Source organism: Berghia stephanieae, chromosome 10 (assembly GCF_034508935.2).
Source record: "Berghia stephanieae isolate SIO BIC M18660-M18661 chromosome 10, UCSD_Bste_1.3, whole genome shotgun sequence".
NCBI lineage: Eukaryota > Metazoa > Mollusca > Gastropoda > Nudibranchia > Aeolidiidae > Berghia > Berghia stephanieae.
In genome coordinates, this window is record NC_088369.1 from 42,009,751 (window position 1) to 42,035,253 (window position 25,503).

The 25,503-nt window shown below is 34.8% G+C and overlaps 1 protein-coding gene across 4 annotated transcripts; it reads right to left on the reverse strand.

The window, feature by feature from the left end:
• Nucleotides 1-579: 579 nt before the first annotated feature.
• LOC144981156 (uncharacterized) lies at nucleotides 580-19,353 on the reverse strand. 4 transcript variants are annotated; one of them, XM_078929309.1, is made up of 10 exons: nucleotides 19,062-19,353; nucleotides 17,589-17,735; nucleotides 17,092-17,203; nucleotides 14,250-14,332; nucleotides 13,285-13,336; nucleotides 11,861-11,983; nucleotides 9,368-9,459; nucleotides 7,422-7,468; nucleotides 6,101-6,212; nucleotides 580-4,678 (listed from the first exon to the last, which is right to left on the reverse strand). In XM_078929309.1, exons 2-10 carry the CDS (start codon nucleotides 17,714-17,716, stop codon nucleotides 3,883-3,885), a joined length of 1,545 nt encoding a protein of 514 aa, XP_078785435.1. In that variant the 5' UTR covers nucleotides 17,717-17,735; nucleotides 19,062-19,353; the 3' UTR covers nucleotides 580-3,882. The 4 variants fall into 4 exon arrangements, with proteins under 4 accessions (XP_078785435.1, XP_078785436.1, XP_078785438.1 ...); XM_078929310.1 differs by having other exon boundaries at nucleotides 18,874-19,353; XM_078929312.1 differs by having other exon boundaries at nucleotides 1,517-4,678; nucleotides 17,092-17,191; nucleotides 19,062-19,349.
• Nucleotides 19,354-25,503: the final 6,150 nt, after the last annotated feature.

The following is a 25,503-nucleotide window of genomic DNA, read 5'->3' on the forward strand; positions in this document are numbered from 1 at the left end:
GTTATCATCAGTGCTGAACAGTACTATGCTGTTGACTATGTCGACAGATTCTACATAGGAAGAGTTTTAAATTCCAACAAGCCAGACATTTGGAACATGAAGTTCCTGCACAAAACAACGGTTGGTGGTATCAGCTACTTTTCATGGCCTGAAAGAGATGATACAGATGCAGTCCACAGACAAGCGATTTTCTATGGACCTGTGAACTTAGAAGGCTGCTTGCAATTTACAATTCCAGACCTCAACACCATCAGTGCAGCCTTTGCTTCCCGAAAAGATTTATAAATCTGATTCCCTTTTTTTTATTTAGCTGTTCTGTTGAAAGTTGTCATCATGTGACAAAGAATTGTTTTATTCAGTGGATGAATTTTATTTTCTTGTTCTGGTTTCATGGGTGTTAAAAAGCACTATCTTTCAAATTTTCTAAGCCGTCAGTTTTCATCATTTAATTACGTATCCTTTTTAATATTATTAAATAATTCATTTACAAATGGGCAAAGCTCATGATAATCTAGTCAGTCACAGAACATGACACTGAATGAATGAAACAAGTGCCAGTGTAGTCAGTACGTCTTTTGATTTTAAATTTAATAGTAACAATTGTTTTCCCACCTGTTGCAATGTCAAGTTTAATTTGTAGAAGATGATTATTATCATTTTTCTTTTACTTTTAATAATCAACTGAATTGATCATGGTGTTACTTGGATTGTTAGTGGACACTTAAATTTCATTTTAGTTTCCCACAAGTTTACTACTACTTTGCGTCGCCAGATGGATATCTTTGTTCACTTTATTTTTGCTATAAGGCATTAAATTTACAAACCAATTATGCTGTTAATTGGCCTGAAATGATCTTTTTAATTTGTTTAATGAGGCTTGAGAGTACAAACATTCTTTGCTTGAAAATAAGATTGTGATTTATTTTTATTTCTATCTTGGTCACTTTCGTGTCCCATCAGTTACCAACATAGTGTCCCATCAGTTACTCAAAGTGTCACTTATTATCGGCTATAAACGTAAAAGTTGCTGCTTCATACTTCTTATTCTTGTACTGTATGTTAAGACACTATTTTAAAATACATACAAAGCAAAAACAACAATTGGAGTAAATTAGTTTCAGAGAATTTTTAAGTTGTAATATACGTATAAAAATGGTGGTATTTTTTCTGTCCCATCAGTTACCGAAGGGTTAAGAGATCATAAAATGAGCCATAATTAATTTTTTTTTTATTTACCACTTTTGTTACAATCTTTCATTGCCATTCAATACATTTAAGCAATAAAAGTGTGAATAAATCTGTTTCCCTTAGTTCTGTGGTATCTTATTTCATTGAAAATATGCTCTGAATGTCCCATCAGTTACCATGGAATGGCCCTACAATGGACAGCCAAAATGAGTCAGATTTTGAAAAAATCCGTACAATTCTGCAAAGAGGATAATTAGCACTAAATCTGATAATGGGCAATTAGACCATACTAATACTAGCAATAATATAATCAATATTTAAATGAATGTTTGTTTTTGTTTTTAAGGGTTTTACGGCGCTTGCAACACATAATTTAGGTTATATCAGCGCCAGTAAAAAGGAAGACAATGGGATAGGAAAAAGTTCTAGAATTACAATTAAAGCACCCAAGAAAGGGTAAGACAAAGGGGAATTGGGAACAAATAGGGATTAGATGTAGATTCCAAGAGCATACCACCAATGTACTTAGTTTGAGATCACCTATAAGTCTCATCCAGACACGAGCACAAAATCCAACAAAGAGGAATACACTCAAATGCTTACATTATATACTAAAAATAACAAATATAATAATACATAAGAGAGATGATTGACAAGGAAAAAAAATATCATCTCCCAAAACGATAAATATACATTTGACTGTTTCCCTCTCAGCCAAGACTCCAACCAGGGCCAGGACAAAAGCAAGTAACCTCATTCCAAGACAAAGACAGAAAGCATGTTGGAAAACAGATATTATAAGGGGATAGAAGACACAGTATGGACCCCCCTGCCCACTATGGGAGGTCAGGATCCCCACCCAGTTTAAATGAATGAATAAGCTTATAATGACTATATAAATAGTATCAACTTCCAGATCCGTGTATAAATCCGATATGGCCCAGCCAGATAATACTATATTGAACTCACGTCATGAACTTCTGGGTCAAGAAACAGATATAGTGTTTAAGTACACCAAAAAAGTGTATGAATGTTCAAAATGTTTAAATAATAAAAATTTACTTATGCGTACAATCCTCAGCAAAATGTGTACAGTGAATGAAAATGCGTAAAAATAGGCATTTTTTACATCAAGTTGGTACCACTGTAATTGGAGGTAACCAGGCTTGCCACTGACAACAAACAAAAAGTCTATATATGAAGGACGCGTTTTTTTGGCAATTAAATGGTTAATCATAAACGCATCAAGAGTCATTCTACTCATTATCAAGTCAAAAGGTCAGGGGACTGAAGAAATCGCCGCATTTCAATCAAAATAAAATTTTGAAATTTTAAAAATTTGATATGAGTATTTGATTTTGGGCTCTGTTTGCAATTTACTATCTATCCATAGAGATATCCACTCAACCGTCTGTTTGCAATTTACTATCCATCCATAGAGATATCCACTCAACTATCTGTTTACAATTTACTATCTATCCATAGAGATATCCGCTCAACTGTCTGTTTACAATTTACTATCTATCCATAGAGATATCCACTCAACTATCTGTTTACAATTTACTATCTATCCATAGAGATATCCACTCAACTATCTGTTTGCAATTTACTATCCATCCATTGAGATATCCACTCAACTGTCTGTTTACAATTTACTATCTCTATCCATAGAGATATCCACTCAACTATTTGTTTGCAATTTACTATCTATCCATAGATATCCACTCAACTATCTGTTTGCAATTTACTATCTATCCATAGATATCCACTCAACTATCTGTTTGCAATTTACTATCTATCCACAGAGATATCCACTCAACTGTCTGTTTGAAATTTACTATCTATCCATAGATATCCACTCAACTGTCTGTTTGAAATTTACTATCTATCCATAGATATCCACTCAACTGTCTGTTTGCAATTTACTATCCATCCATAGAGATATCCACTCAACTATCTGTTTACAATTTACTATCTATCCATAGAGATATCCACTCAGCTATCTGTTTACAATTTACTATCTATCCATAGAGATATCCACTCAACTATCTGTTTGCAATTTACTATCCATCCATTGAGATATCCACTCAACTGTCTGTTTACAATTTACTATCTCTATCCATAGAGATATCCACTCAACTATCTGTTTGCAATTTACTATCTTTCCATAGATATCCACTCAACTATCTGTTTGCAATTTACTATCTATCCACAGAGATATCCACTCAACTACCTGTTTGCAATTTACTATCTATCCACAGAGATATCCACTCAACTGTCTGTTTGAAATTTACTATCTATCCATAGATATCCACTCAACTGTCTGTTTGCAATTTACTATTTATCCATAGAGATATCCACTCAGCTGTCTCTAAACATTGAATATCCACTCCACTATCTGTTTGCAATTTACTATTTATCCATAGAGATATCCACTCAACTGTCTGTCTATCCACTCAACTATCTGTTTACAACTTACTATCCATCCATAGAGATATCCACTCAACTGTCTGTCTATCCACTCAACTATCTGTATACAACTTACTATCCATCCATAGAGATATCCACTCAACTATCTCTAAACATTGAATAATGATTTATGCACAGAAATTTACATTTTTGAGTTCTACTGTAACTAGAAACTGCAGTGAATAACTTGTTTTTTATTTACCAGTAATCAATCGGTAATTTGACTTAATTGTGATCAGGGCTAATAGGTTTGAAATTGTACGAGACCTGTTGGTCTTCCATGGTTATATTCTTACTGCTACAACTGTTATGAACCTCCCCCATCTCCGAATCACTCATACAAATATCACTGGTGGATCCATTGCCGTCGACGGCTGCTGAGCTGCGAAGCATATCCAGGTGGGTTGTTGTCGTGGAAGAAGAGGAGGAGGAATGGTGAATGGGAGTTGGGTGCTGATGATGCTGGTGGTGGTGATGGTGGTGGTGAGAAGGGGATTGGTGCTGTTGGTGCGGGTGATTCATTGACAATGAAGCTGAAGAATTCGAGGACGAAGACGACGGTGAACCCATAGCCGATTCAGAAATGGTAACTGGCCTGAACAGGAAGCCTTGCTTGGAAGTGAGAACGGCTGGGAAAGACAATGAAGATGTTGACGAGGACGAGGATGACGACAACGACGAAGAAGGACCCGTTAATCCAAAGTTGTTTTCATTGCTGTTATTGGCACCAACGCCGCCACTACCACCACCACCACTGCCGATACTACTGCAACCGCTGGTCATACTGCCGTGCCCGCTGGAACTGAGGGGAGATGGAGCTCCGCTGGAGGACAACGGGGACTGCTGGCCCATGGTGTGGTGAGGGGACCGCATCCCTGGCAAGAGGCTGACCCCTGGGTGGGTGTAAGGGTGGATGCTGAGGCTGGACGTTGAAGGGGAGGACGTGCTGCTACTCCCACTGCAACGGGACAGGAGGTTATCTGGACTGCTGTTGGTCTCTTCCAGGCTACTGCTTGAAATACTGGAGGAAAAAATATCAATTTTTGATTATCAATTAATCACATTTCGATAATTAATTAATTTTTTTTTTAAACAGTTTTACAGCGCTTGCAACACATTTAGGTCATACCAGCGCCAGTGAAAAGAGAGAAAATGGGATAGTGAAAACATTCAAGATGTACAATAAAAAGGACTTGAGGAAATTGTAAAACATATGGGGAAATGGTTCAAATAGGGAACAGATGTAGATTCCAAGAGCACACTATCAGTGTACCAAGTTTGAGATTACCTAAACGTCTCACCCAGACACCAGCACAAGATTCCACTAAGAGGAACATGCTCAAATGTTTACAAATCATATGTTAAAGTTTTTTTTTTTTAAACAGTGCATAACAGATAGATGATTTACAAGGAAAAAAATATCATCTCCCAAAACTATTACTATACATTCTACTGTTTCCCTCCGAGCCAAGGACTTCGGTCAGGGTCAGGACAAAACCAAGCAATCTCATTTTAAGACAAAGACAGAAAGCATATTGGAAAACAGATATGGGGGGGATAGAAGACAGAACAAGTACCTCCTTGCCCACTATGGGAGGCCAGGAACCCCACCCAGACATTTCGACCAGCAGAGGACAAATATATATAAATGAATGAAAAATAAAAACTACAACAACAATTGATTCATAACTTAACTTAAACTAGAAAATGTTTAGGATATCGATATCTTCTACATTAATTTATTATAAGTCTTAGTAACATAATATTTGTAAAATGAGGAGTGAAACCAAATTGGATAATTCAATTTAATGAGATTATACACTGTGCTACTTTGACCCTTATCCATAAAAATAAAACAAACGATCTACACCATACAGTTAAAGCAATGATTCTGTTTTCTCCTCTTCTCCCCTACATATATATAATGTATAATGCGTTCAATGTGATTATCAAGTTAAATTGTTACCAATTTTTCTTTCTATTCTTTTTTAAAAGGAAAAATCATTTTATGACAATTTACACTTATCTAATTTTTGTCCAAACTTAATCGGCCCGCAAGACACTAATAATAACAAATCAGTTCCCTGCTGAAGTGACCAAATCTAAAAAAAAATAAAAAAATTAAGCTGTTATATAGCGCAATATCCACTAAACGTGCTCAAAGCGCTTTACAAGGGGTCCCTAACATGATGTCTGTAAGGTGATATTATAATTTTTTCGGACAGAGACAACGCTGTTAACGGCCAGGTACTCATTTTACACCTGAGTACGATGAGAGAATGTGAGTAAAGAGCCTTTTCCAAGGAGTCAACTATGCGCCGAGCGAGGCTCGAGCCCAGGACCTTTCAATCTGAAAGCGAGTGTCATACCACAAGACCGCATAGCCGTACAATATATCTACATGAGACAATCTAGCATTAACGTTACTACTACTACTACTGACCTGTTGGCGAGTGGGTGTGGTTGAGTCATCAGTCTGTCTGGGGTGAGGGGGCCGGTGTGGAATTTCTTTGGAGGGCTAAGGTAATCCCATCGGTCGCCTCCATCGTTCTCCACTGTTCAAAGGATAATATAAAAATATGATATATGATCCATGAGTGACAACATACTTTACGCAAGCCAAAAAATTGGAATTTTATAAAAGACTCATAGAGTAGCTAACTTTTCAGTAAAAGGACTTGGTGAATATTGGGGGGGCAAATTTGGAATTTAAATAAAGAGCTAATACTGATGATGATGATGATGATGATGATGATGATGATGATGATGACGATGATGATGATGATGACGATGATGACGATGATGATGATGATGATGACGATGATGATGCTTGTGGTGATGATGTATCAGGAGAATTTCTTGATAAAATTGGGAAAATCTGAATTAACCTTTCTTCACGTATTTATACTTGGAAAAGTTCTGACATGAAAATTTCTCTTCCGTGTTGTAACATCACTGCTTTAATGTTTTGAATATAAATTCAATGTAACACACATTCAGCATTAAGCAGTTTTGGAAGTGCACACCATTGAGGGAATGACATTTCTTATTCAGAGAAGAAAAAAACAAAATTACAAGGACCAACATATAAACCAGAGTATCTCAGTGTTGTGGCTTATTGTTTTCTATAAGTTCCATAAGGTTATTTTCTTTTATCACTCATACAAATCGGTAAGCCCTTTGAAATGTTGGGCTCTATATGACTTGTACTCATTGTATGTAGTATTCACTGTATTGTAAAAAACTAAGTTACTCAATTAACGACAAGCGCAGTCTCCTTATATGTCTAATTTATTATTATTTTTATTATCATTATTATTATTACTATTATTATTATTACTATTATTAAACCCAAATTTTAGCCAATTCAAGCCTAAGTCTTGATTCTATGAAATGTCTTTGAAAAACCACAATGAAAAAATTCCACATCAACAATAATTTTAAAAATACAAGGCTAGAGTCAGCTAAACTAGAATAATAAAAAAAATAAAAAAAAGGATGAAAATATACATATATTAACTCACTCAACCCTAACACCGACTAAATCCGTATTTTACCAGGGTTACTTTTACCCCATGCCTATTTATCACATTTTTATGAGACAAATTATAGATGTAGTATCAAAGCTAATGCTTTTAGTTTTTGCATGTTAATGGTAGTTGAATAAAATTACTATAACATGATCATTTTTAATACCTTTTTTTCCTATTTTGAAAAGTAACAAAAATCTCTAAGGTTGAGTGAGCCAAAAAGTAAAAACTCACATTTGCGCTTCAACGTTCCAGACCTCATTGCTATGGGGCTCAAACTCCTGTAAAACAATGCAAGGGGAAGAAATCAAATCATAAATAATGGTGTTTCAAAACAGTTACTGGAAATGAATTACTGAATTCTAAAAAAATTGAGCTTAAAATTAAGCTTTATATAGTGCAATATCCACTAAATGTGCTCAAAGCGCTTTACAAGGGGTCCCGGGTCAACAGCAACATTTAACATGTAGGACGGGACATGACACCTGTTTGACAATATTACAATTTTTCAGACAAAGACAACGCTGTTAACTCATTTTACACTCGAGTACGGTGAGAGAATGTGAGTAAAGAGTCTTTTCTAAGGACTCAACTATGCGCCGAACCCGAGGCTCGAACCCAGGACCTTCCAATCCAAAAGCGAGTGTCATACCACTAGACTACATTCTAACAACATATTTAGACGGCTGCGGACGTAAACTGTTAAATTCTAAGAGAACACATAGTTTTCTAAAAGGGCAGGAAAGTCAAGACGTCACATTGTCTACTTTTCCTGTTCAAAAATCATTGGAAGTGTGTATGTAACCAGTCCTTTGGAGGATTTATAATGAATAGATTACATATCCAATCACAAGGTGGCATAACTATTTTAGTAGCAGGGTGAAGGGTATTTCTTGAAGACCAGCATTTATTGAGACTAGAAAATAAGATGCCATCACTTTGAACCCAGAAGATCAATTACACAAGGCAGAGCTGCCAAGCCCATCTGATGAGAATGTGTACAATGGGACCTCAAAATGGGGGAGATTTCATAAAAATGGGTACAATCCTGAATTCGACGGAAACTAACCATTGTGAAAGTAAGAGGAAGGTATACTAACATAAAGTCACACCGCACAAGCTCAATTGCAGCAACAATGATGTTCCCAAGACTATAATCCAATCCTTCCAGAATTCTACCTCCCAGCATGAAGATCATAATTGGTCAAAAAATATATGAATATCCACTTGGTCACCAAGCGATACGAGCACCCGGGCTATTACAACTAAAGAAAACTGAAGTGACTCCGAACACTGAAAATGGGTACAATCTTGGGGGAAATGCGTACAAGCGTACAATCGCTGAAAATGCGTACAATTCCGCATTTTTAAAGGTAGGTTGGCAGCTCTGCACAAGGTATGAACCTACCCAATCCTCCGGAAGAGTGGTTTTACACTTCCAATGAGATTGGAATCAGTTTTTTTACATCACACTTTTGATCCCTATTATAGGCCTATATTCTCCTTTAACCCTCTCCTTACCACCTACAGCAAAATCGTCACATTTGTTACGACACAATATACATTTTTTCTTATTCAGATTTATATTGTACATCACAATGATCTTTGTTTAATTAATAAGAACATAAAGTTGTTTTGTAGAGAGATTGTTTGAGTTTAAAAAATTCATTTTCTGCTTGGTAATTTTGGGAAAATACTGAAAATGATCTGTAAGGAGTGAGTTAACTCTTTCCTTATCAATCATTTTCAGTATTTTCCCAAAATGGCAGGCTTACCCAGCAGAAAAATTTATTTTTTTAAACTCAAACAAGCTCTCTACAAAACAACTTTATGTTCTTATTAATTAAACAAAGATAATTCTTCAAAGTTTGTGATGTACAAAATAAATCTCAATAAGAAAAATGTATATTGTATCGTAACAAATCAAATGTGATGATTTTGATGCAGGTGGTAAGGAGAGGGTTAACCGATGATGTGTCATGCGTCAAAACTCAGACAGATTTCTGAAGAAGGGTCTTGAGCCCAAAACGTTTTGTATTTGGTATTTTGTTGCTTTTTTTAAAAATAGCTATTACATACATTTTTATTACTTTTTACAGTCTTACCACGGGCGCTTAAATGACCTAAATAGTGTCGAAAGCGCAGTTAAACACCTAAAAACAAAAAACAAACAGTCTTACCTCATAAAGTTTTTCCTTGTTGGACTTGGAGACGGGGATGGGGTGAAAGTTGTGTTCTTTACAGGTATTTGCATAGATGGGGAGAAACATTGCTGAAAGGCGTAGACAAGTAAATAACATATATTAGATCTATATGGTTATATGTGTGCCGTGAGCAGACACATCATACACATATCAAATTAATAATAATGTGAAATTGAATGTAAGCTTCAATTTCAATACAAAAACAGATCAAATGAACGTTTCAGGTTTCCCCTTTATCAACAAAACAGGATGAATGAAATACCACAGATGAATGACATAATGTGGTAGTGGCGTAGTTAAGATCTTCCAGCTTCGAGCAGCTACATTTACATATCAAATTAAGAAATTAAGGAGCAGGCACCGGTGTAAGATAAAGATCTGAACAAGTGTGTACGAAAGGTGCCAGACAAAGCAAGAAAGAAAAATAGAAGAAAAAAACCATCCCACAAAATCAGTCTACCTTGACTGGGGATCGAACCTCAGACCTTCTGATTACCAGTCAGACGTGCTACCATTACACGGTAATTTTTTCTTCTATTTTTCTTTCTTGCTTTGTCTGGCACCTTTCATTTGTTCACATCATGCACAGCATCTTAGACTTGTTCAGATTTGTTTTCTGTTCTCCTAAGTGGTTTCCTAATATTTAAAAAAACTGCAAGACATGTCAATATTAAGGCAAAATATATAGTATCTAATATTAATGCAAAGTATTTACAGTAAAAATTCTTATGTCGGTAAAGCCTAAATAACAAGATTTTATTAAGGAAACATATTATTATTATTATTAGTATGGGTTTCTTATTTTATTGTTGTTCTAGTTGTTTTTTAATAAAAGATGTATGTATGTAATTTTTACCAACAATAAACAATTTATTCCATTAATTGAAACATCCTTACTCTTTCAGCGCCATTGGCCACACTGTGTGGCCAGAGCAGAATCTGTTCTACTTGGCCAATGGTCGCACAGTGAGGGCCGGTCTTGAAGTGCAAAAATAATAATGTAATCCAATCCTACTTTCTACAAAAGTACTATAAATTGAATCAATGGTATCATTTCTTTCATCAGAACATTCAATTGGCCCTAGGGGGGTATTTTAATTGAGATTTTGCACTGAATTCGAATGTCGCTTTGTCTTTTCTTTTTTTTTCTATTTTTTATTTTATTCTAATAACAATTTTAAAATTTTAAAAGAAAAAAAAAAAGAATGTCGCTTTGTCTTAGCAAGTTATTCTCATGCAGCCTCGATCAGGTGTCAGCCATTTTGTGACAGAAATGTGAATATAGCCTCAGCGCTGAAAGAATTAACAGAACAAATTTAGAGATAAGTCATCTCAAAGGATAACCTTAATATTAATAGTCAAATTTTGTCCATATTTTCAGATCAATCCAATCCTTTATAAATCTTAGCTATAAGTCTTCTAATCAAGTAAGAATATATTGCTTCGACTACAAACATTTTCATTCTGTTTATATAATACATCATATTTAAGTGATCAATGACGAAAAAATTACGTCATCAATTTTTCTCCATCCCTAACTTTCCTTCCTTTATAAAATGAAATAGATTCCTTTAAAAAGAAGTCTTTTATTAACTTGATATAAACTTCAAATATGAAAAATGGTAGAATAAAAATAAACAGTAATCTTATTTGTAGTCTATGGATACAAGCTTTAAGTTTTTGTAACTCTTCACAGATATGACACAAAATGTATAATTTGATGATTACAAGAGAGAAAGAAAAAAAAACAAACCCCACCATCACGCAGACATTGTTCAGACCTGCATAGAATACGATACCATCTGACCCTTCTGTCCACCAAGCAGTGGTTGTGGTAATAATTAAGTTTATTAGATATCACAAGAAAGGACATTGCAATAAACCAGTGTTCTATCCATATAATAGTAGTAGTAGTAGTAGTAGTAGTAGTAGTAGTAGTAGTAGTAGTAGTAGTAGTAGTAGTAGTAGTAGCGTATGGCTACACCTCCAAATGTATTTCGTCAACCCAGCTTCTAAAGTCTTCCTCCGCCCTAAGGACGGTGTCGTAGCCACCTTCAAGTTTAGTGACTGGACAGTGGAGGACGATATGATCGCTGGTCTCTGGAGCTGCCTGACATTTCTGGCAGGTATCACTATTTCCAAGTTTCCATCTGCACATATTTGATGCAGTTCCAAATGATAGCAAGCACGTAATTGACACTGCCTGTTTCAACAATTACCCGGATAAACTGAAGCACTGTCAGCTTGGGGCAGCGTGGCTCAGCAGTACGATCTTCGCTTCCTACGTGAAAGGTATCGAGTTCCATCAACTGCCGCTGCGCTGTAATGCGGCTGACGCCTGGGTTATTCCAGTCTACCCTTGGAATAGACCCTAGAGACAAATTTCCCCTATGGGATGAACAAAGGGAATTTTATTTTAATTTTTATTTATTTTATTCATAACTCTAAAGGACTACTATATATACTTACTTTGATTGAACCTCTGGTGGGGGAAGGAGAACCACACAAAACGTTTGATTGGGTCATGATATGGAGTGACTCGCTGAAAGACCTTGGACGACGATGGTGACTGTCCATTGGCTCAGAACAATCCTATGGAGAAAAATAAGAAATGAAATCAATCAAATTGACTGAATAATATTTATTTAAAACATGTTTTATTTATTCTTTTTTACAATTGATATTAAATACTTAAATGCAACTACAAAAAAAATTAGGTATTGACAGAATTCCGCCTCGAACAGAGCATTGTTTGATTATCGGAAAGAATGTCCAGGTGAAAAGGTTTGAATCTCAAGTGACTGCCGTACTGAGAGGCTCTTCTTCACTCTTCCAATGGACTTCCATCTTATATTTAACAATAGGATTCAACAGTCGTAACGTCACTTCCTTCCTAATGACACATGGTAACTTAGTAACACTGGCTCTAAACTATCAGAACAATGGCGGACGCCCGTATGAAATATTTCTCCGGCGAGTATAAAGGGTATCTAGAGGAAAAAAAACGCATTCATTTGATCATGTTTTGACTTTTACACATTCTGATCAAAAGATATATGAAAAGTTCTAACCAGCATGAAAAATAAAAAGTAATGATTTTCTTTGTTTAGAACCAAGATGGCCGCCGTTGCCAGGGGGCGTGACATCATGCTATTGAATCGTATTGGAGTGAGAACAAGATTTTAAGATTTTGCAGATGAATTTTAAACTCAAAAGTGGTTTATATTGAAACATGAGAATATTGTTGGCCCTAGACTCGTCATGCCTCATCCAATGGGCACAATGTGATGCTGTTTATTTGGGACCCCTTGAAAAGGGTTTTGAGCACATTAAGAGGATATTGGGCAATATAAAATCTCTTGTTTTGTTTTGTTCCTTTTCACTCAAAAGGTTATATTTTTTCATCTACCACTTCTTGCTTTAAGAAGCTTATAGTATGTGATCGATGGAAACAAACTTGTGTCTTAATTACTAATTTTATTTCACATTGAAATCTCGTAATGGATCTATTAAAGAAAGCTTACTGCACTAGCATTGAAAGCCAAATAAAAAGATGATGGCGGGTCATGTGGCCAGAATGGAAAAAGAGTCACTTCCCAAGACAGCCCTGTACTGGACAGCAGATGGGAAGAGAAAGCGGGGAAGACCCAAAGAAACATGGCAAAGGACCATGGAGAAAGAATTAAAGGAAGCAGGCCTGTCCTGGAATACAGCCACTGCAAAAGCAGCCGATCGTAAAAATGGAGATGTCTGGTGGATGCCCTATGTGCCTCAAGACCCGAAGAGGATTAAGTAAAAATAAGACACAGCAAGTACCTCCCTGCCCTATGGGAGGTCAGGAACCCCACCCAGGGGCTGAGCCCTATTCACTTGGCGATCTTGCTGATACTTACAAGAGTGAGACTATCCCAGTTGTTTGATATCCATAGGGATGACTGAATTTCTCTGAAATGGAAACAAAAAAATTAATTTTTAAAAATATCAGTAGTAGTGGTAATAGTAGTAGTAGTAATAGTAGTAGTAGTAGTAGTAGTAGTAGTAGTAGGAGTAGTAGTAGTAGTAGTAGTAGTAGTAGTAGTAGTAGTAGTAGTAGTAGTAGTAGTAAGTAGTAGTAGTGTAGTAGTAGTAGTATAGTAGTAGTAGTAGTGTAGTTAGTATGTAGTAGTATAGTAGTAGTAGTAGTAGTAGTAGTAGTAGTAGTAGTAGTAGTAGTAGTAGTAGTAGTAGTAGTAGTAGTAGTAGTAGTAGTGGCAGCATCAGCAACAGCACCAGTAGTAAAAGTATTAGGCCCTAATTCAACTCTATCCATCTTTAATCTTTTGTTTTCTAACTAAAATGAGCGACAATTTCGAGAAGCCACCTTGATTTACTTTTGGTGCCAGTCTTCTCAAGTTTTTGTATGAATTGTCAAAATATTCTAGTCAGGAAAAAATATATATTATATTCATCCTTAAACAACATTTGACAAAAAAAATCTATATATAAAAATATGACATGTGTTTCTCAGCCACATATCTGTCAGACATGGTAACACTTATATTTGTATTTGTGCAGCTATGTGGTCTAGTGGTATGACACTCGCTTTCGGATTGGAAGGTCCTGAGCTCGAGTCTTGCTCGGCGCATAGTTGAGTCCTTGGAAAAGACACTTTACTCACATTTTCTCAACCGTACTCAGGTGTAAAATGAGTACCTGGCCGTTAACATCATTGTCTTCGTCTGAAAAATTGTAATATCTACTAACTGGCGTCATGTCCTATCCTACATGTTTAGTGTTGTTGTTGGCCAGGGACCCCTTGTAAAGCGCTTTGAGCACGTTTAGTGGATATTGCGCTTTATAAAAGCTCAATTGTACTTACTTTTCATGCTGCTTTTCCCTGTCTGCTATATGAATTTCTTCCTGCTTCAGCCTGGTGACTCGATCAGGTCCCCTAATGGGAGGCTGAAATCAAATTAACAAAGATAGAAAATAAACAAAGGTTTGTTTTGTTTTTAAGGGTTTTACGGCACTTGCAACACATTAAGGTCATATCAGCGCCAGTAAAAAGGAAGAAAATGGGATAGTAAAAAGTTCTAGAATTACAATTAAAGCACCCAAGAAAAGGTAAGATAAAGGGGAATTGGTTCAAATAAGAAACAGGTGTAGATTCCAAGAGCACACTATCAAAGTACATAGTTTGAGATCACCTAAAAGTCTCATCCAGACACAAGCACAGATCCCCACTAAGAGGAACACATTCATATGTTTTACAAATCGTATATAATATCTTAAAAAACATAATACAATGCATAACAGAGAGATGATATACAAGGGAAAAAAATATCATCTCCCAAAACTAACTATACATTTGACTGTTTCCCTCTCAACTAGAGTATCCGGCCAGGGCCAGGACAAAACCAAGTAATCTCATTCCAAGACAAAGACAGAGAGTGAGTTGGAAGACAGATATAAGGGAATCCAAGTAAAAAAAAAAACACTTGTGCAATTCCCGCCTAAAAAAGAACAGATCTAGCTACCATAGCATTGCTGGGTGGAAAGAGGAATCAGATAAAATACAATACTGAGCCGAGAAGGAATCAAAATTGATCCCCTTGTTTGTGTTTCAAGTGCTCTCCCAATGAAGCTGAGGAGGATAAATTCTTTTTTAACTCACTCAATCCTAGAGAGTTTTGCTACTTTTCAAAATTGGAAAAAAATGTACTAAAAAGGAGCACATTCATATAGATAGTTTTATTCAACTATTATTAACATGCAAATACTAAAAACATTAGCCTATTACGCCTATAATTTCTTAGAAACATGTAATAAATAGGCATGGGGTAAAAGTAACCCGGTAAACTACGGATATAGTCGGTGTTAGGGTTGAGTGAGTTAATCATTTGGATCTCTTTAAATAACAAAAGATTGAGGGTGATTAAAAAATGTTATCTATACCATTATTCATTTTTATCATTGGTGATAAAAAACAAAACAAAAAAAAACATCAATTTTTCAGAAGGGAAATTCAAAAGGCTTAGTCTTGTTATTCATAATTGATACAAAACGGTACAGTACATACAGTAACCTTGTCATAATTTGAAATGTACAGTACATACAGTAACCTTGTCATAATTTGAAATGTACAGTACATACAGTAACCTTGTCATAATTTGAAATGTACAGTACATACAGTAACCTTGTCATAATTTGAAATTACAGTACATACAGTAACCTTGTCATAATTTGAAATATACAGTACATACAGTAACCTTGTCATAATTTGAAATATACAGTACATACAGTAACCTTGTCATAATTTGAAATGTACAGTACATACAGTAACCTTGTCATAATTTGAAATATACAGTACATACAGTAACCTTGTCATAATTTGAAATATACAGTACATACAGTAACCTTGTCATAATTTGAAATGTACAGTACATACAGTAACCTTGTCATAATTTGAAATATACAGTACATACAGTAACCTTGTCATAATTTGAAATATACAGTACATACAGTAACCTTGTCATAATTTGAAATATACAGTACATACAGTAACCTTGTCATAATTTGAAATATACAGTACATACAGTAACCTTGTCATAATTTGAAATGTACAGTACATACAGTAACCTTGTCATAATTTGAAATATACAGTACATACAGTAACCTTGTCATAATTTGAAATATCAGTACATACAGTAACCTTGTCATAATTTGAAATGTACAGTACATACAGTAACCTTGTCATAATTTGAAATATACAGTACATACAGTAACCTTGTCATAATTTGAAATATACAGTACATACAGTAACCTTGTCATAATTTGAAATATACAGTACATACAGTAACCTTGTCATAATTTGAAATATACAGTACATACAGTAACCTTGTCATAATTTGAAATGTACAGTACATACAGTAACCTTGTCATAATTTGAAATGTACAGTACATACAGTAACCTTGTCATAATTTGAAATATACAGTACATACAGTAACCTTGTCATAATTTGAAATATACAGTACATGCAGTAACCTTGTCATAATTTGAAATGTACAGTACATACAGTAACCTTGTCATAATTTGAAATATACAGTACATACAGTAACCTTGTCATAATTTGAAATATACAGTACATACAGTAACCTTGTCATAATTTGAAATATACAGTACATACAGTAACCTTGTCATAATTTGAAATATACAGTACATACAGTAACCTTGTCATAATTTGAAATGTACAGTACATACAGTAACCTTGTCATAATTTGAAATATACAGTACATACAGTAACCTTGTCATAATTTGAAATATACAGTACATACAGTAACCTTGTCATAATTTGAAATATACAGTACATACAGTAACCTTGTCATAATTTGAAATATACAGTACATACAGTAACCTTGTCATAATTTGAAATATATTTGTGTAAATTGTAAATATGGGTTTATTCGATTGGCAAATGACCAATCTGAAAAGTAACCTATGTGATTGGGGTTTTTTTGGGTTTCATTAAAATTGATCTTCTGAATGGTGAAGATGTTCACTTTTAATTTAAAATAACTGCAACAAGATATACTACAATGATAAAAAATTATGAATGCTCGTTAAAGTAAATTATAAAAAGAAATGTATCATTCTTCTGTCTAATCCAAATTATAAGTGCACTTTAATAGTAAGTTATGAAAAATAAATTTAATTTACTCACACTTGTAGAAGCTGCTGGCATATTTTGAAGCATCATATTGCTTGAACTTAGCCTGCGAAGGGCAATGGCATTTGCTGGCTTGAACGATGACTGGACATTACTGTTAAAAGATCTGTTTTGGAAATGCCATATATAAAAAACAACAATATCTGCAAATGTTACACTAATTCAACATTTTTATACTTTCAAAAAGCATATGAAGTTGAAGTGGCTGCAGTTGAAGCGGTAGAAGAATTGGTAGTGGTGGAAGTAGTAGTAGTAGAAGTCGTAATGTAGTAGTAGTAGTAGTAGTAGTAGATGTGGTAGTAGTAGTAGTAGTAGTAGTAGTAATAATAGTAGTAGTAGTAGTAGTAATAGTAGTAGTAGTAGTAGTAGTAGTAGTAGTAGTATTAGTAGTAGTAGTAGTATTAGTAGTAGTAGAAGTAGTAGTAGAAAAATAAACAATTCTAACCCCCCAACCCCCGTTTCTCCCACCCCAATATTCCAAGAAATCTTACCTTGCTTCTCTCTCTGTCTCAGCGTGTGTATTGACTAGCATATTTATCATTGGCGCACTGTTCGACCTTTTAAGATTCGTTCCATTTTGTCCTTGGGTTGAAGATGAAGAAGGTGGATCAACCTCCATCTTTGTATAGAATCAACAACTGTAACACACAACAAAAAAAAAAGAAGAAAAATATTTTTAATGTAACAATAAAAGATACTGGTTAGAACCACAGTTATTAGAGTTAAACAAAAAATTCTCTTGGCAAAATAGCTGCTTTCTTCTCTCTTTTCGCTCAGTTTAGTTCGTGGAAACTGTGAAACTGTTCATGGATGCCGTGAAAAATTTACTCAGACACTGATGAAGGACATAATTTGAGAATTTTGTCCTTGTACGTTGAACCCGTGAATTTGTCGAAGGTGTGTTAGTGTGTTGCATTGCATCAAGCTGAAAATCATAAAATTATATTTTAAAATAATCAAAGTTCATGAAAAAAAGTTTAGCAGATAAAAACCCTGAGTCTTGAGTGTCTTCCGAGTGTCAGTTCATCAATTAGTAAGTTAGTAGTAGTCGTATTCGTAGCAACATCCACTCGAGTAACTCTGGTTTTCAAAATTTTATAACTAACTTCTTCTTTCAGCTTATCCCGCATTTTGCAGGCTTGCCATAATGAATGCCACATTTTCATGCATCTCAGTTCAGTGCATCATCTTCCTCCAGGCCCAGTTCCTTCATATCATTCTTTATCTTATCCCACCATCTAGTCTTTGGGCATCCCTTTTTCGTCTTTCCCGCTATTTGTAAGTCCAATACTTTCTTTCCCACATACTCCCTCTCTCGTCTCTTTACATGTCCGAACCATTTCAATCTATATTGAAACCAATAACAAAATTTTCCTTCAATTAAAATATCACAGTAAAAATAATTTTACCCAGATTCTGTTAAGAAATACGGTTCATGCTTTGGTTTCTGAGGGAACATCTTTTCAAGGTTCACCTCCATACTAGACTATTACTATTACTAGATTTAGTAAGTTACGATAAGTTACTAAGTTTAAGATTAAGTTTAAGTGTGTAATACTTGGTCACACTCTCACTCACACATATGTTGAGATGAATAATTGCCGGAGACTAGATTTAGATACCTTCTCCTCTATTACTAAATTGGTATTTAAATTTAATCAAATTATCTGAGGGAGGGAGGGTGGTGGGGGGGGGGGGGGGGGGAGGCGCAAAGGTCCAAAGTAACCCCGACCTCAACAAATGTACCCGGGAGTTCAACTTCCCACTTTTACTTACACTGTCTACCTCTGCCTCTGCCTCAGTTTGCCGTCTTCCTCAGTTTCAGTTTTGAAAATTCAGTTCTCGAATTTGAGACGAGAAGATGTAAGAGAAGAACAACTGTAACACAATACGTTATGTTTCATTGTTTAACAACTAAAGATACAGCAGATATTTTATCACCACCCCCTCTTTCTGAAACTTACTTCACACAACAGTCAGTTGTGCACCAGTCCCAGTCCAGGGTTTCTGTTTTTCAGTTTCAGCTGGTGACCGAGATTTCTCAAATGAATGCGAGCAAACCATTCATTTTTGAAAATATAACCTGAGAAAAGCAAATGTGAGGCATTGTGATAAAAAATGCACTAGTGTAAAATGCTGATAAAGTCACCAAGAGAAAAGCGCAAGAATGTGATGTATGGGAGGTGAAGGCGCATAAATATTTTGCAGAGAGGTCGGCATTTTTTTCTTTATTTTTTTTTCTCGATCGACTCAGCTGGGTTGCCAGATAGTTTTTAACATTTATACTAAATGAACAACTAATAAGCTAAAATGCAGATGAAATCTCCTTATTCCTACCCAAAATCTCTTTTTAGGTACATAATAACCATTAAATCAAAAAATATTGGGTAGTTCCAACCTCGATTTATTGATTTTATGTGCATTTTTGTTTGTGTATATGTGATTGTGTGCTTTTATATATTCTGCGGAGGATGATGATGTCTTTTTAGGAAGTCTAAAAATCATTGACGTCTAAAAAAAAAATATTCAACAGTAAATTTTGCATAAACGAATTTATTGTTAATCTACAATCAAATGTTTTACATAAATGAAACTATATATAAAGGGGGGACCTTGAGAAGAAAACCAATTCAATTCTTGAGTATCATCAGAGATATTGTATAGCTAACGCGTTAGCTTATAAACTCTCAGGTATCATGCCTAAGCAAAGGGATTTAAATTTATTTAAAAAACTGGCATCGAAAAAGCCAATCAGGCCATTTTATTAAGGAGAATGACGGAGGAGGGAAGGGCCTGTTGGTCATTATCTAGGTAATGGGCGGTAATCGATATTTATACAAGTACTAGCTGAATAAGTGCGATATTTTTTGGGCTTTTTTTTTTTTTCTTTTTAAAAATTATTTTCTTTTTAAATTTTTAATGAGAAAATGAAGATTTTCTTAACATATCGTTTCAAGTTCATTTCTATCATAATCTGTTTTCGAATTAAACGGCTTCAGTCGACGTGTACTTCAGTCAATCAACATTTCCATGACTATTGTGATTAATGTTTTTTGGGGGTTTTTTTTGGTTAGGTCGACGACGGTGATAGTTTTCAGATTTTATTTATTTATTTATTTATTTATTTTTACTCTATAAAATCATTCTTTGATGTCTGGTGATAATACTAGTTTGTGGTGATGCTTTTGTAAAGTGATTGGAGCAAATGTTAGCGGATACAACTACAATGTTCAACCACCTGGTGATTCACGTTATACGAGGTGGCCTATTTCGCGTCAACTTACCCTTTATTCTGGTATGGCAAAAAAAATAAAAAAAATATCACATTTGAAATCACCTCTGTTATGTCACACTTTATGTTGGTTCTTTTTTTTTTGTTTGTTTTGTTTTTTTTTGTTTTGTTTTTTTCTTCTTTTGTTTGTTGTTTTCTGTTGTTTTTTTTTTTTTTTTGGGGGGGGGGGGTTGTTTTTGTTTTTTTTGGGGTTTTTTTATTTGTTGTTGTTGTTTTGTTTTTTATTTGTTTTGTTTTTTTAATTAAAAATAAATAAATAAATAAACCCGCCATTTTCACCAATGACATAAATAGAACAACATTGTTTGGACAATTTTAGAACACAAACATATTCTATCGCCGTCAATAATCGTATCTTATTTATTTTAAGTCATCAAAAAGAAAATAATAGAACAGTAAAGTTGCTGCCCCAAACGTAAACAATAACAAGTTGCTAGTGATTTTCGTGAGGGACCGGAATAATTTACGCACAATATAGGTCTCTCAATTTTGTAGTTTGAGTTGTAGGCAATACACTTTCAGTATTGAAAATATGTTTACATAAAATCTAACAGTTGCAGAAATAATAATATAAGACTAAATTATTCTGAAAATCAGGCTCCGAATAATTCTCGTTTTGTTCACACCAGCGCAATAATTTGCTCTGGTCTAAAAATAGATAGACTGTAATTTTTGATAAATTTTACCTTTTGTTCCATAAAATATCCATATCTAGACATTATTTGATGCATGATCGAGTATTTATGAATATGTGTTTCTTTTGCCACCTAACAGCCAAATTTTAAAGGTTATTTTCTTTCTATTATTTACATTGGAACGTGAGCTGTCAAGACAGGAACATGTGGTTTGCCATGTGCTTCTCGACCTTTGTTTACGTTTGGGGCAGCAACTTTACTGTTCTATATCAATATTTTTGGCGCCGATTTGTAGATGTTTGTGAACGATATTTCTTTGTTTGAACTACTTTGCTATTTTTGCGGAATGATTTTGAAAGAGAATCTATTTCTGTTTTAAAATGTCAAGACATCGACGGATCTTTTGAGTTTAAGTAAAGAGCATAAATATTTAAATGTGCGGGACATTTTAAGGGCAAGGGGAGAAGTGTCTAAGAGGTTGTGGTGTGGTTTCGGGGTAACTTTCCCTCCGAAAGTAGTGCTATAAAAACAAAATGGCGGAGATCTCAAATGTAAACAAACTGATGAAAATAAAGACCAAAAAAGTTAAACCCGTTAAAAAAAAAAGTTAAATGTTTTGTTTGAGAATGGTTTGGGGAGATCTCTCATTCATCTGCACTAGTTTCTAGTCAGTAACCACGTGCTCTACATCCAAAATAATACTAGAAAAACACAATTTAGCGATAAACCGTGGGCTGAGGATTAACTTGTTCAATTTCCACATATTTATTTTAATTGCGAAAAATTGATTTAAAATTATTTTATGTCAATAACTGTATATTATAAACTTCAGACAACCTTTTGTGCATAATGCTTGACCTAAAGCCCCGATTTGAACAAAAAATTTGGTCAGAATGTACGACATTCAACCCTCTCCTTACCAACTACAGGAAAATCGTCACATTCGTTACGATACAACGAACATTTATCTTATTCAAATTTCTTTTGTACATCATAAAATTTAAAGAAAATGAACAGTGTGTTGTTAGAGCATGTTTTGTTAAAGAAATGATGTATCGCAAGAATTTTACTGCTATTGTGTCTGGGTGATAAAAAAAAATTTATTTTGTGTTAGTTGGGTGTGAAGTTTTGGGGAAAATCTTGAAAATGGCTGGTAAGGAGAGAGTTAAAATCTGATTGCAATGCATGCAATCATGATCTTCCGCCAAAAGTGGAAACAGAACCAGTTAAACATCAGCCCACGAAATGCGTGTTGGTGCTATGTTAATTAAAAATTGATCCATTGTTTTTTACAAACTTCTTTGCAATTTGATGGACTTGCATTGTTATCGTGTCCTTATTTTTTTGGGAAGTGTCAGAATATTAGTTAACGAAGGCCATGGTCTGAGTCAGTCGGTTTTTCTAACACGGAAGAGGACGAACAAGAAGAAGAAGAAGAAGAAGAAGAAAGAAAGAAAGAAAGAAAGAAAGAAAGAAAGAGAGAAAGAAAGCAAGAAAAAGAAGGAGGAAGAGAGGCATTTCTACTTGATCCACATGGCAGGACGGCGACATGCCAGCGTCTGTCAGATTAATTGATTGAGCGATAAGTCTGATTCCAGAACATTACAAGATAACGTATACACATAATAATTTTAGAAAAAAATTAAACAAAAGAAAAAAAAAAAGAAGAGAGAGAGAGAGAGAGAGAGAGAGAGAGAGAGAGAGAGAGAGAGAGAGAGAGAGAGAGAGAGAGAGAGAGAGAGAGAGAGAGAATCAACGTGATAAACACAAGCTCCTTTTTGTCGTCTTAATGTTTCTTCTCATTGTCAACATTTCTGACCTTACCTTTTTTTCAAAAATATCTATTTCAGGAGTAATTATACAAACTTTAAATTAAATGAATCAAGGTTAAAAAGCCGACAGAGTGTAGTCGTTTCATTTCCACTTTCAATAAATACTACATATCGATCAACATTTGTTAACCTGAATAGGGTATTCAAAGTATTTTCTTGCCCAGCAGCAGCCGAAGTAAGTCAAACGAACGACGAAAGGAAAAAATAAACCGGAAATAATAAATGTATGAATGTTTCGCTTATTTTATGTCGAGTCCTCGCATAATATTATTATATTATTGAGACCTTTAAAGATTACCTACTTGCTGCTTGAGATAGTATTCGTATCAGGAAATAAAAGTAGACACGATATCTATTTTTTTGGCACTTCGACAGTAATTTTCAGTTTGATCAAAGTGTATAGTATCTTTGGTTTGACAGAGTCGGTCGGTTTATTTGACGAGAGAGAGAGAGAGAGAGAGAGAGAGAGAGAGAGAGAGAGAGAGAGAGAGAGAGAGAGAGAGAGAGAGAGGGGGGGGAGAAAGAAAAGTATAACGATAGATTGCTATGAGATTATAAAATCGTAAGGGGAGGTTTGGGTCTAATTATTAGGAAAATCATTCGAAATATTGATTTTAAGATTTTGATGGTTAATGATATTTTATGATCTTAGAAATAATACTATTATCGAAGTGAAATTTCTCCAAAAAAAAATTATATGCTTGCTATAAAGGCACGAAAACACGATCGACAAGGGTTTAAGTGGTTAGTAAAGTTTGAAAAAAAACGGAAAGCTATTTTGCTATTTTCTCAATATGTCATTTTTCTAGGGGTATGGGACACTGTGTCAAACATTTATCAGAATCTATTCAATCAAATTGTCTGAACATCTCCACAGTTATCACAGAGATAATGTATTATGACACCATAATTGTTTTGATAAGGTATGTGTATTTTGACTTATAATCCAAATTGTAAATTTTTAACATCAAATTTGTCATAAAATTTAGATTCGCAACTTTGTAATATTCTACTATAAATCCCCTAAGCTAAAAGCTGCAAATAACAATGCAAAACCGAATGCAAGCCTCAACCTAATCACGAAAACTGACAAAATGGACGTTTCGGGTTTCCCCTCTATCAAACCCGAAAGTCCATTTTGTCTGTTTTCGTGATTAGATTGAGGCTTGCATTCAATTTCACATTGTTATTTATTTCTTCGAGCTTCGAGCAGCAACATTTACATTAAGCTAGAGCCATAAAATCTCTCTATGGTGACACAAATCTCTACAATGTTGATAAGAAGAGGGAAGAATAATATGGAGGTTATTCTTCGTTTAGTTTTTTTTTTTTTTTTTGTGGAAAATTTGCCACAAGATTGTTATACATTTTGATGCTGGACCTCCAAACCAGGACGAAAAACGGACATTATCATATCAGATAATGCATTTTTATGTCACCAAAAAGGTTTTTAAAATGTTTTATCCTATATACAGAATGATTAAAATTGCCCAATATAGGTAAATTACATTTGATAAGAAAAGACCCAAACCTCTCCTTGTGCGGCTATGTGGTCTAGTGGTATGACACTCGCTTTCGGATCGGAAGGTCCTGGGTTCGAGCCTCGCTCAGCGCATAGTTGAGTCCTTGGAAAAGACTCTTTACTCACATTCTTTCACCGTATTCAGGTGTAAAATGAGTACCTGTCTCTGTCCGAAAAAAAAATTGTAATATCGCCTAACAGGCGTCATGTGTCGTTCTACATGTTACGTGTTGTTGTTGATCAGGGACCCTTTGTAAAGCGCTTTGCGCACATTTAGTGGATATTGCGCTATATAAAAGCTCTATTTAAAAAATATTTTTTTATAAAGTCTTAAGAGCAATTATTGGGCACGACATGGATCTCTCTTGCCCTTGGTTTCGCTGCTCTTGCTCTTGACCACTCACTGGCCACGCTTACCATTGCTTGACTTGTGTGGGAACACGACGAGAGACTGGCGAGGGTTCACAGCAGAAACGCTTTCTCTTGTGAAGAAAATAATATCATAGGCATTAACTCACTCATTACTAGAGATTTTTGCTACTTTTCAAAATCAAAAAAAAAAAAAAAGAGTGTATTAACTCTCTCTTTACCAACTATAGGAAAATCGTCACCTTTCGTTACGATACAACCAACATTTTCATATTCAAATTTCTTTTGTACATCATAAAATTTTAAGAAAATGAACACAGTGTGTTGTAGAGCACGTTTTGCTAAAGAAATTATTTATATCGCAAGAATGTGACTGTATATTGTGTTTGAGTGATAATAAAATGTATTTTTGTGTTAGAAGGGTGTGACGTTTTGAAGAAAATCTTGGAAATGGCTGGTAAGGAGAGAGTTAAAAATGACCATGTACATAGAAAGTTTTATTCAATTATCATTAACATGTGAAAACCAAAAACATTAGCTTTGATACTACGCCTATAATTAATCTGTCTCAGAAAATGTAATAATAAATAGGCATGGGGTAAACGTGTCCCCGGGTAAACTACGGATATAGTCGGTGTTAGGGTTGAATGAGTTAAATCTTCCCAACTATCGGGAAACTTCTGTGGTGTAATGGCGGCACGTCTGGCCGGTAATAAGGAGGTCTGAGGCTGATTTTTGGGGACTTTTTTTTTGTTT

Coding starts and splice junctions, on each gene's coding strand:
- LOC144981156 (XM_078929309.1), bottom strand. CDS start 17,716: ATGGAGGTTGATCCACCTTCTTCATCTTCAACCCAAGGACAAAATGGA. Junction 17,204..17,588: donor GAGACAGAGAGAGAAGCAAG/GTAAGATTTCTT, acceptor TTTCCAAAACAG/ATCTTTTAACAGTAATGTCC. Junction 4,679..6,100: donor CCACACCCACTCGCCAACAG/GTCAGTAGTAGT, acceptor TTTTTCCTCCAG/TATTTCAAGCAGTAGCCTGG.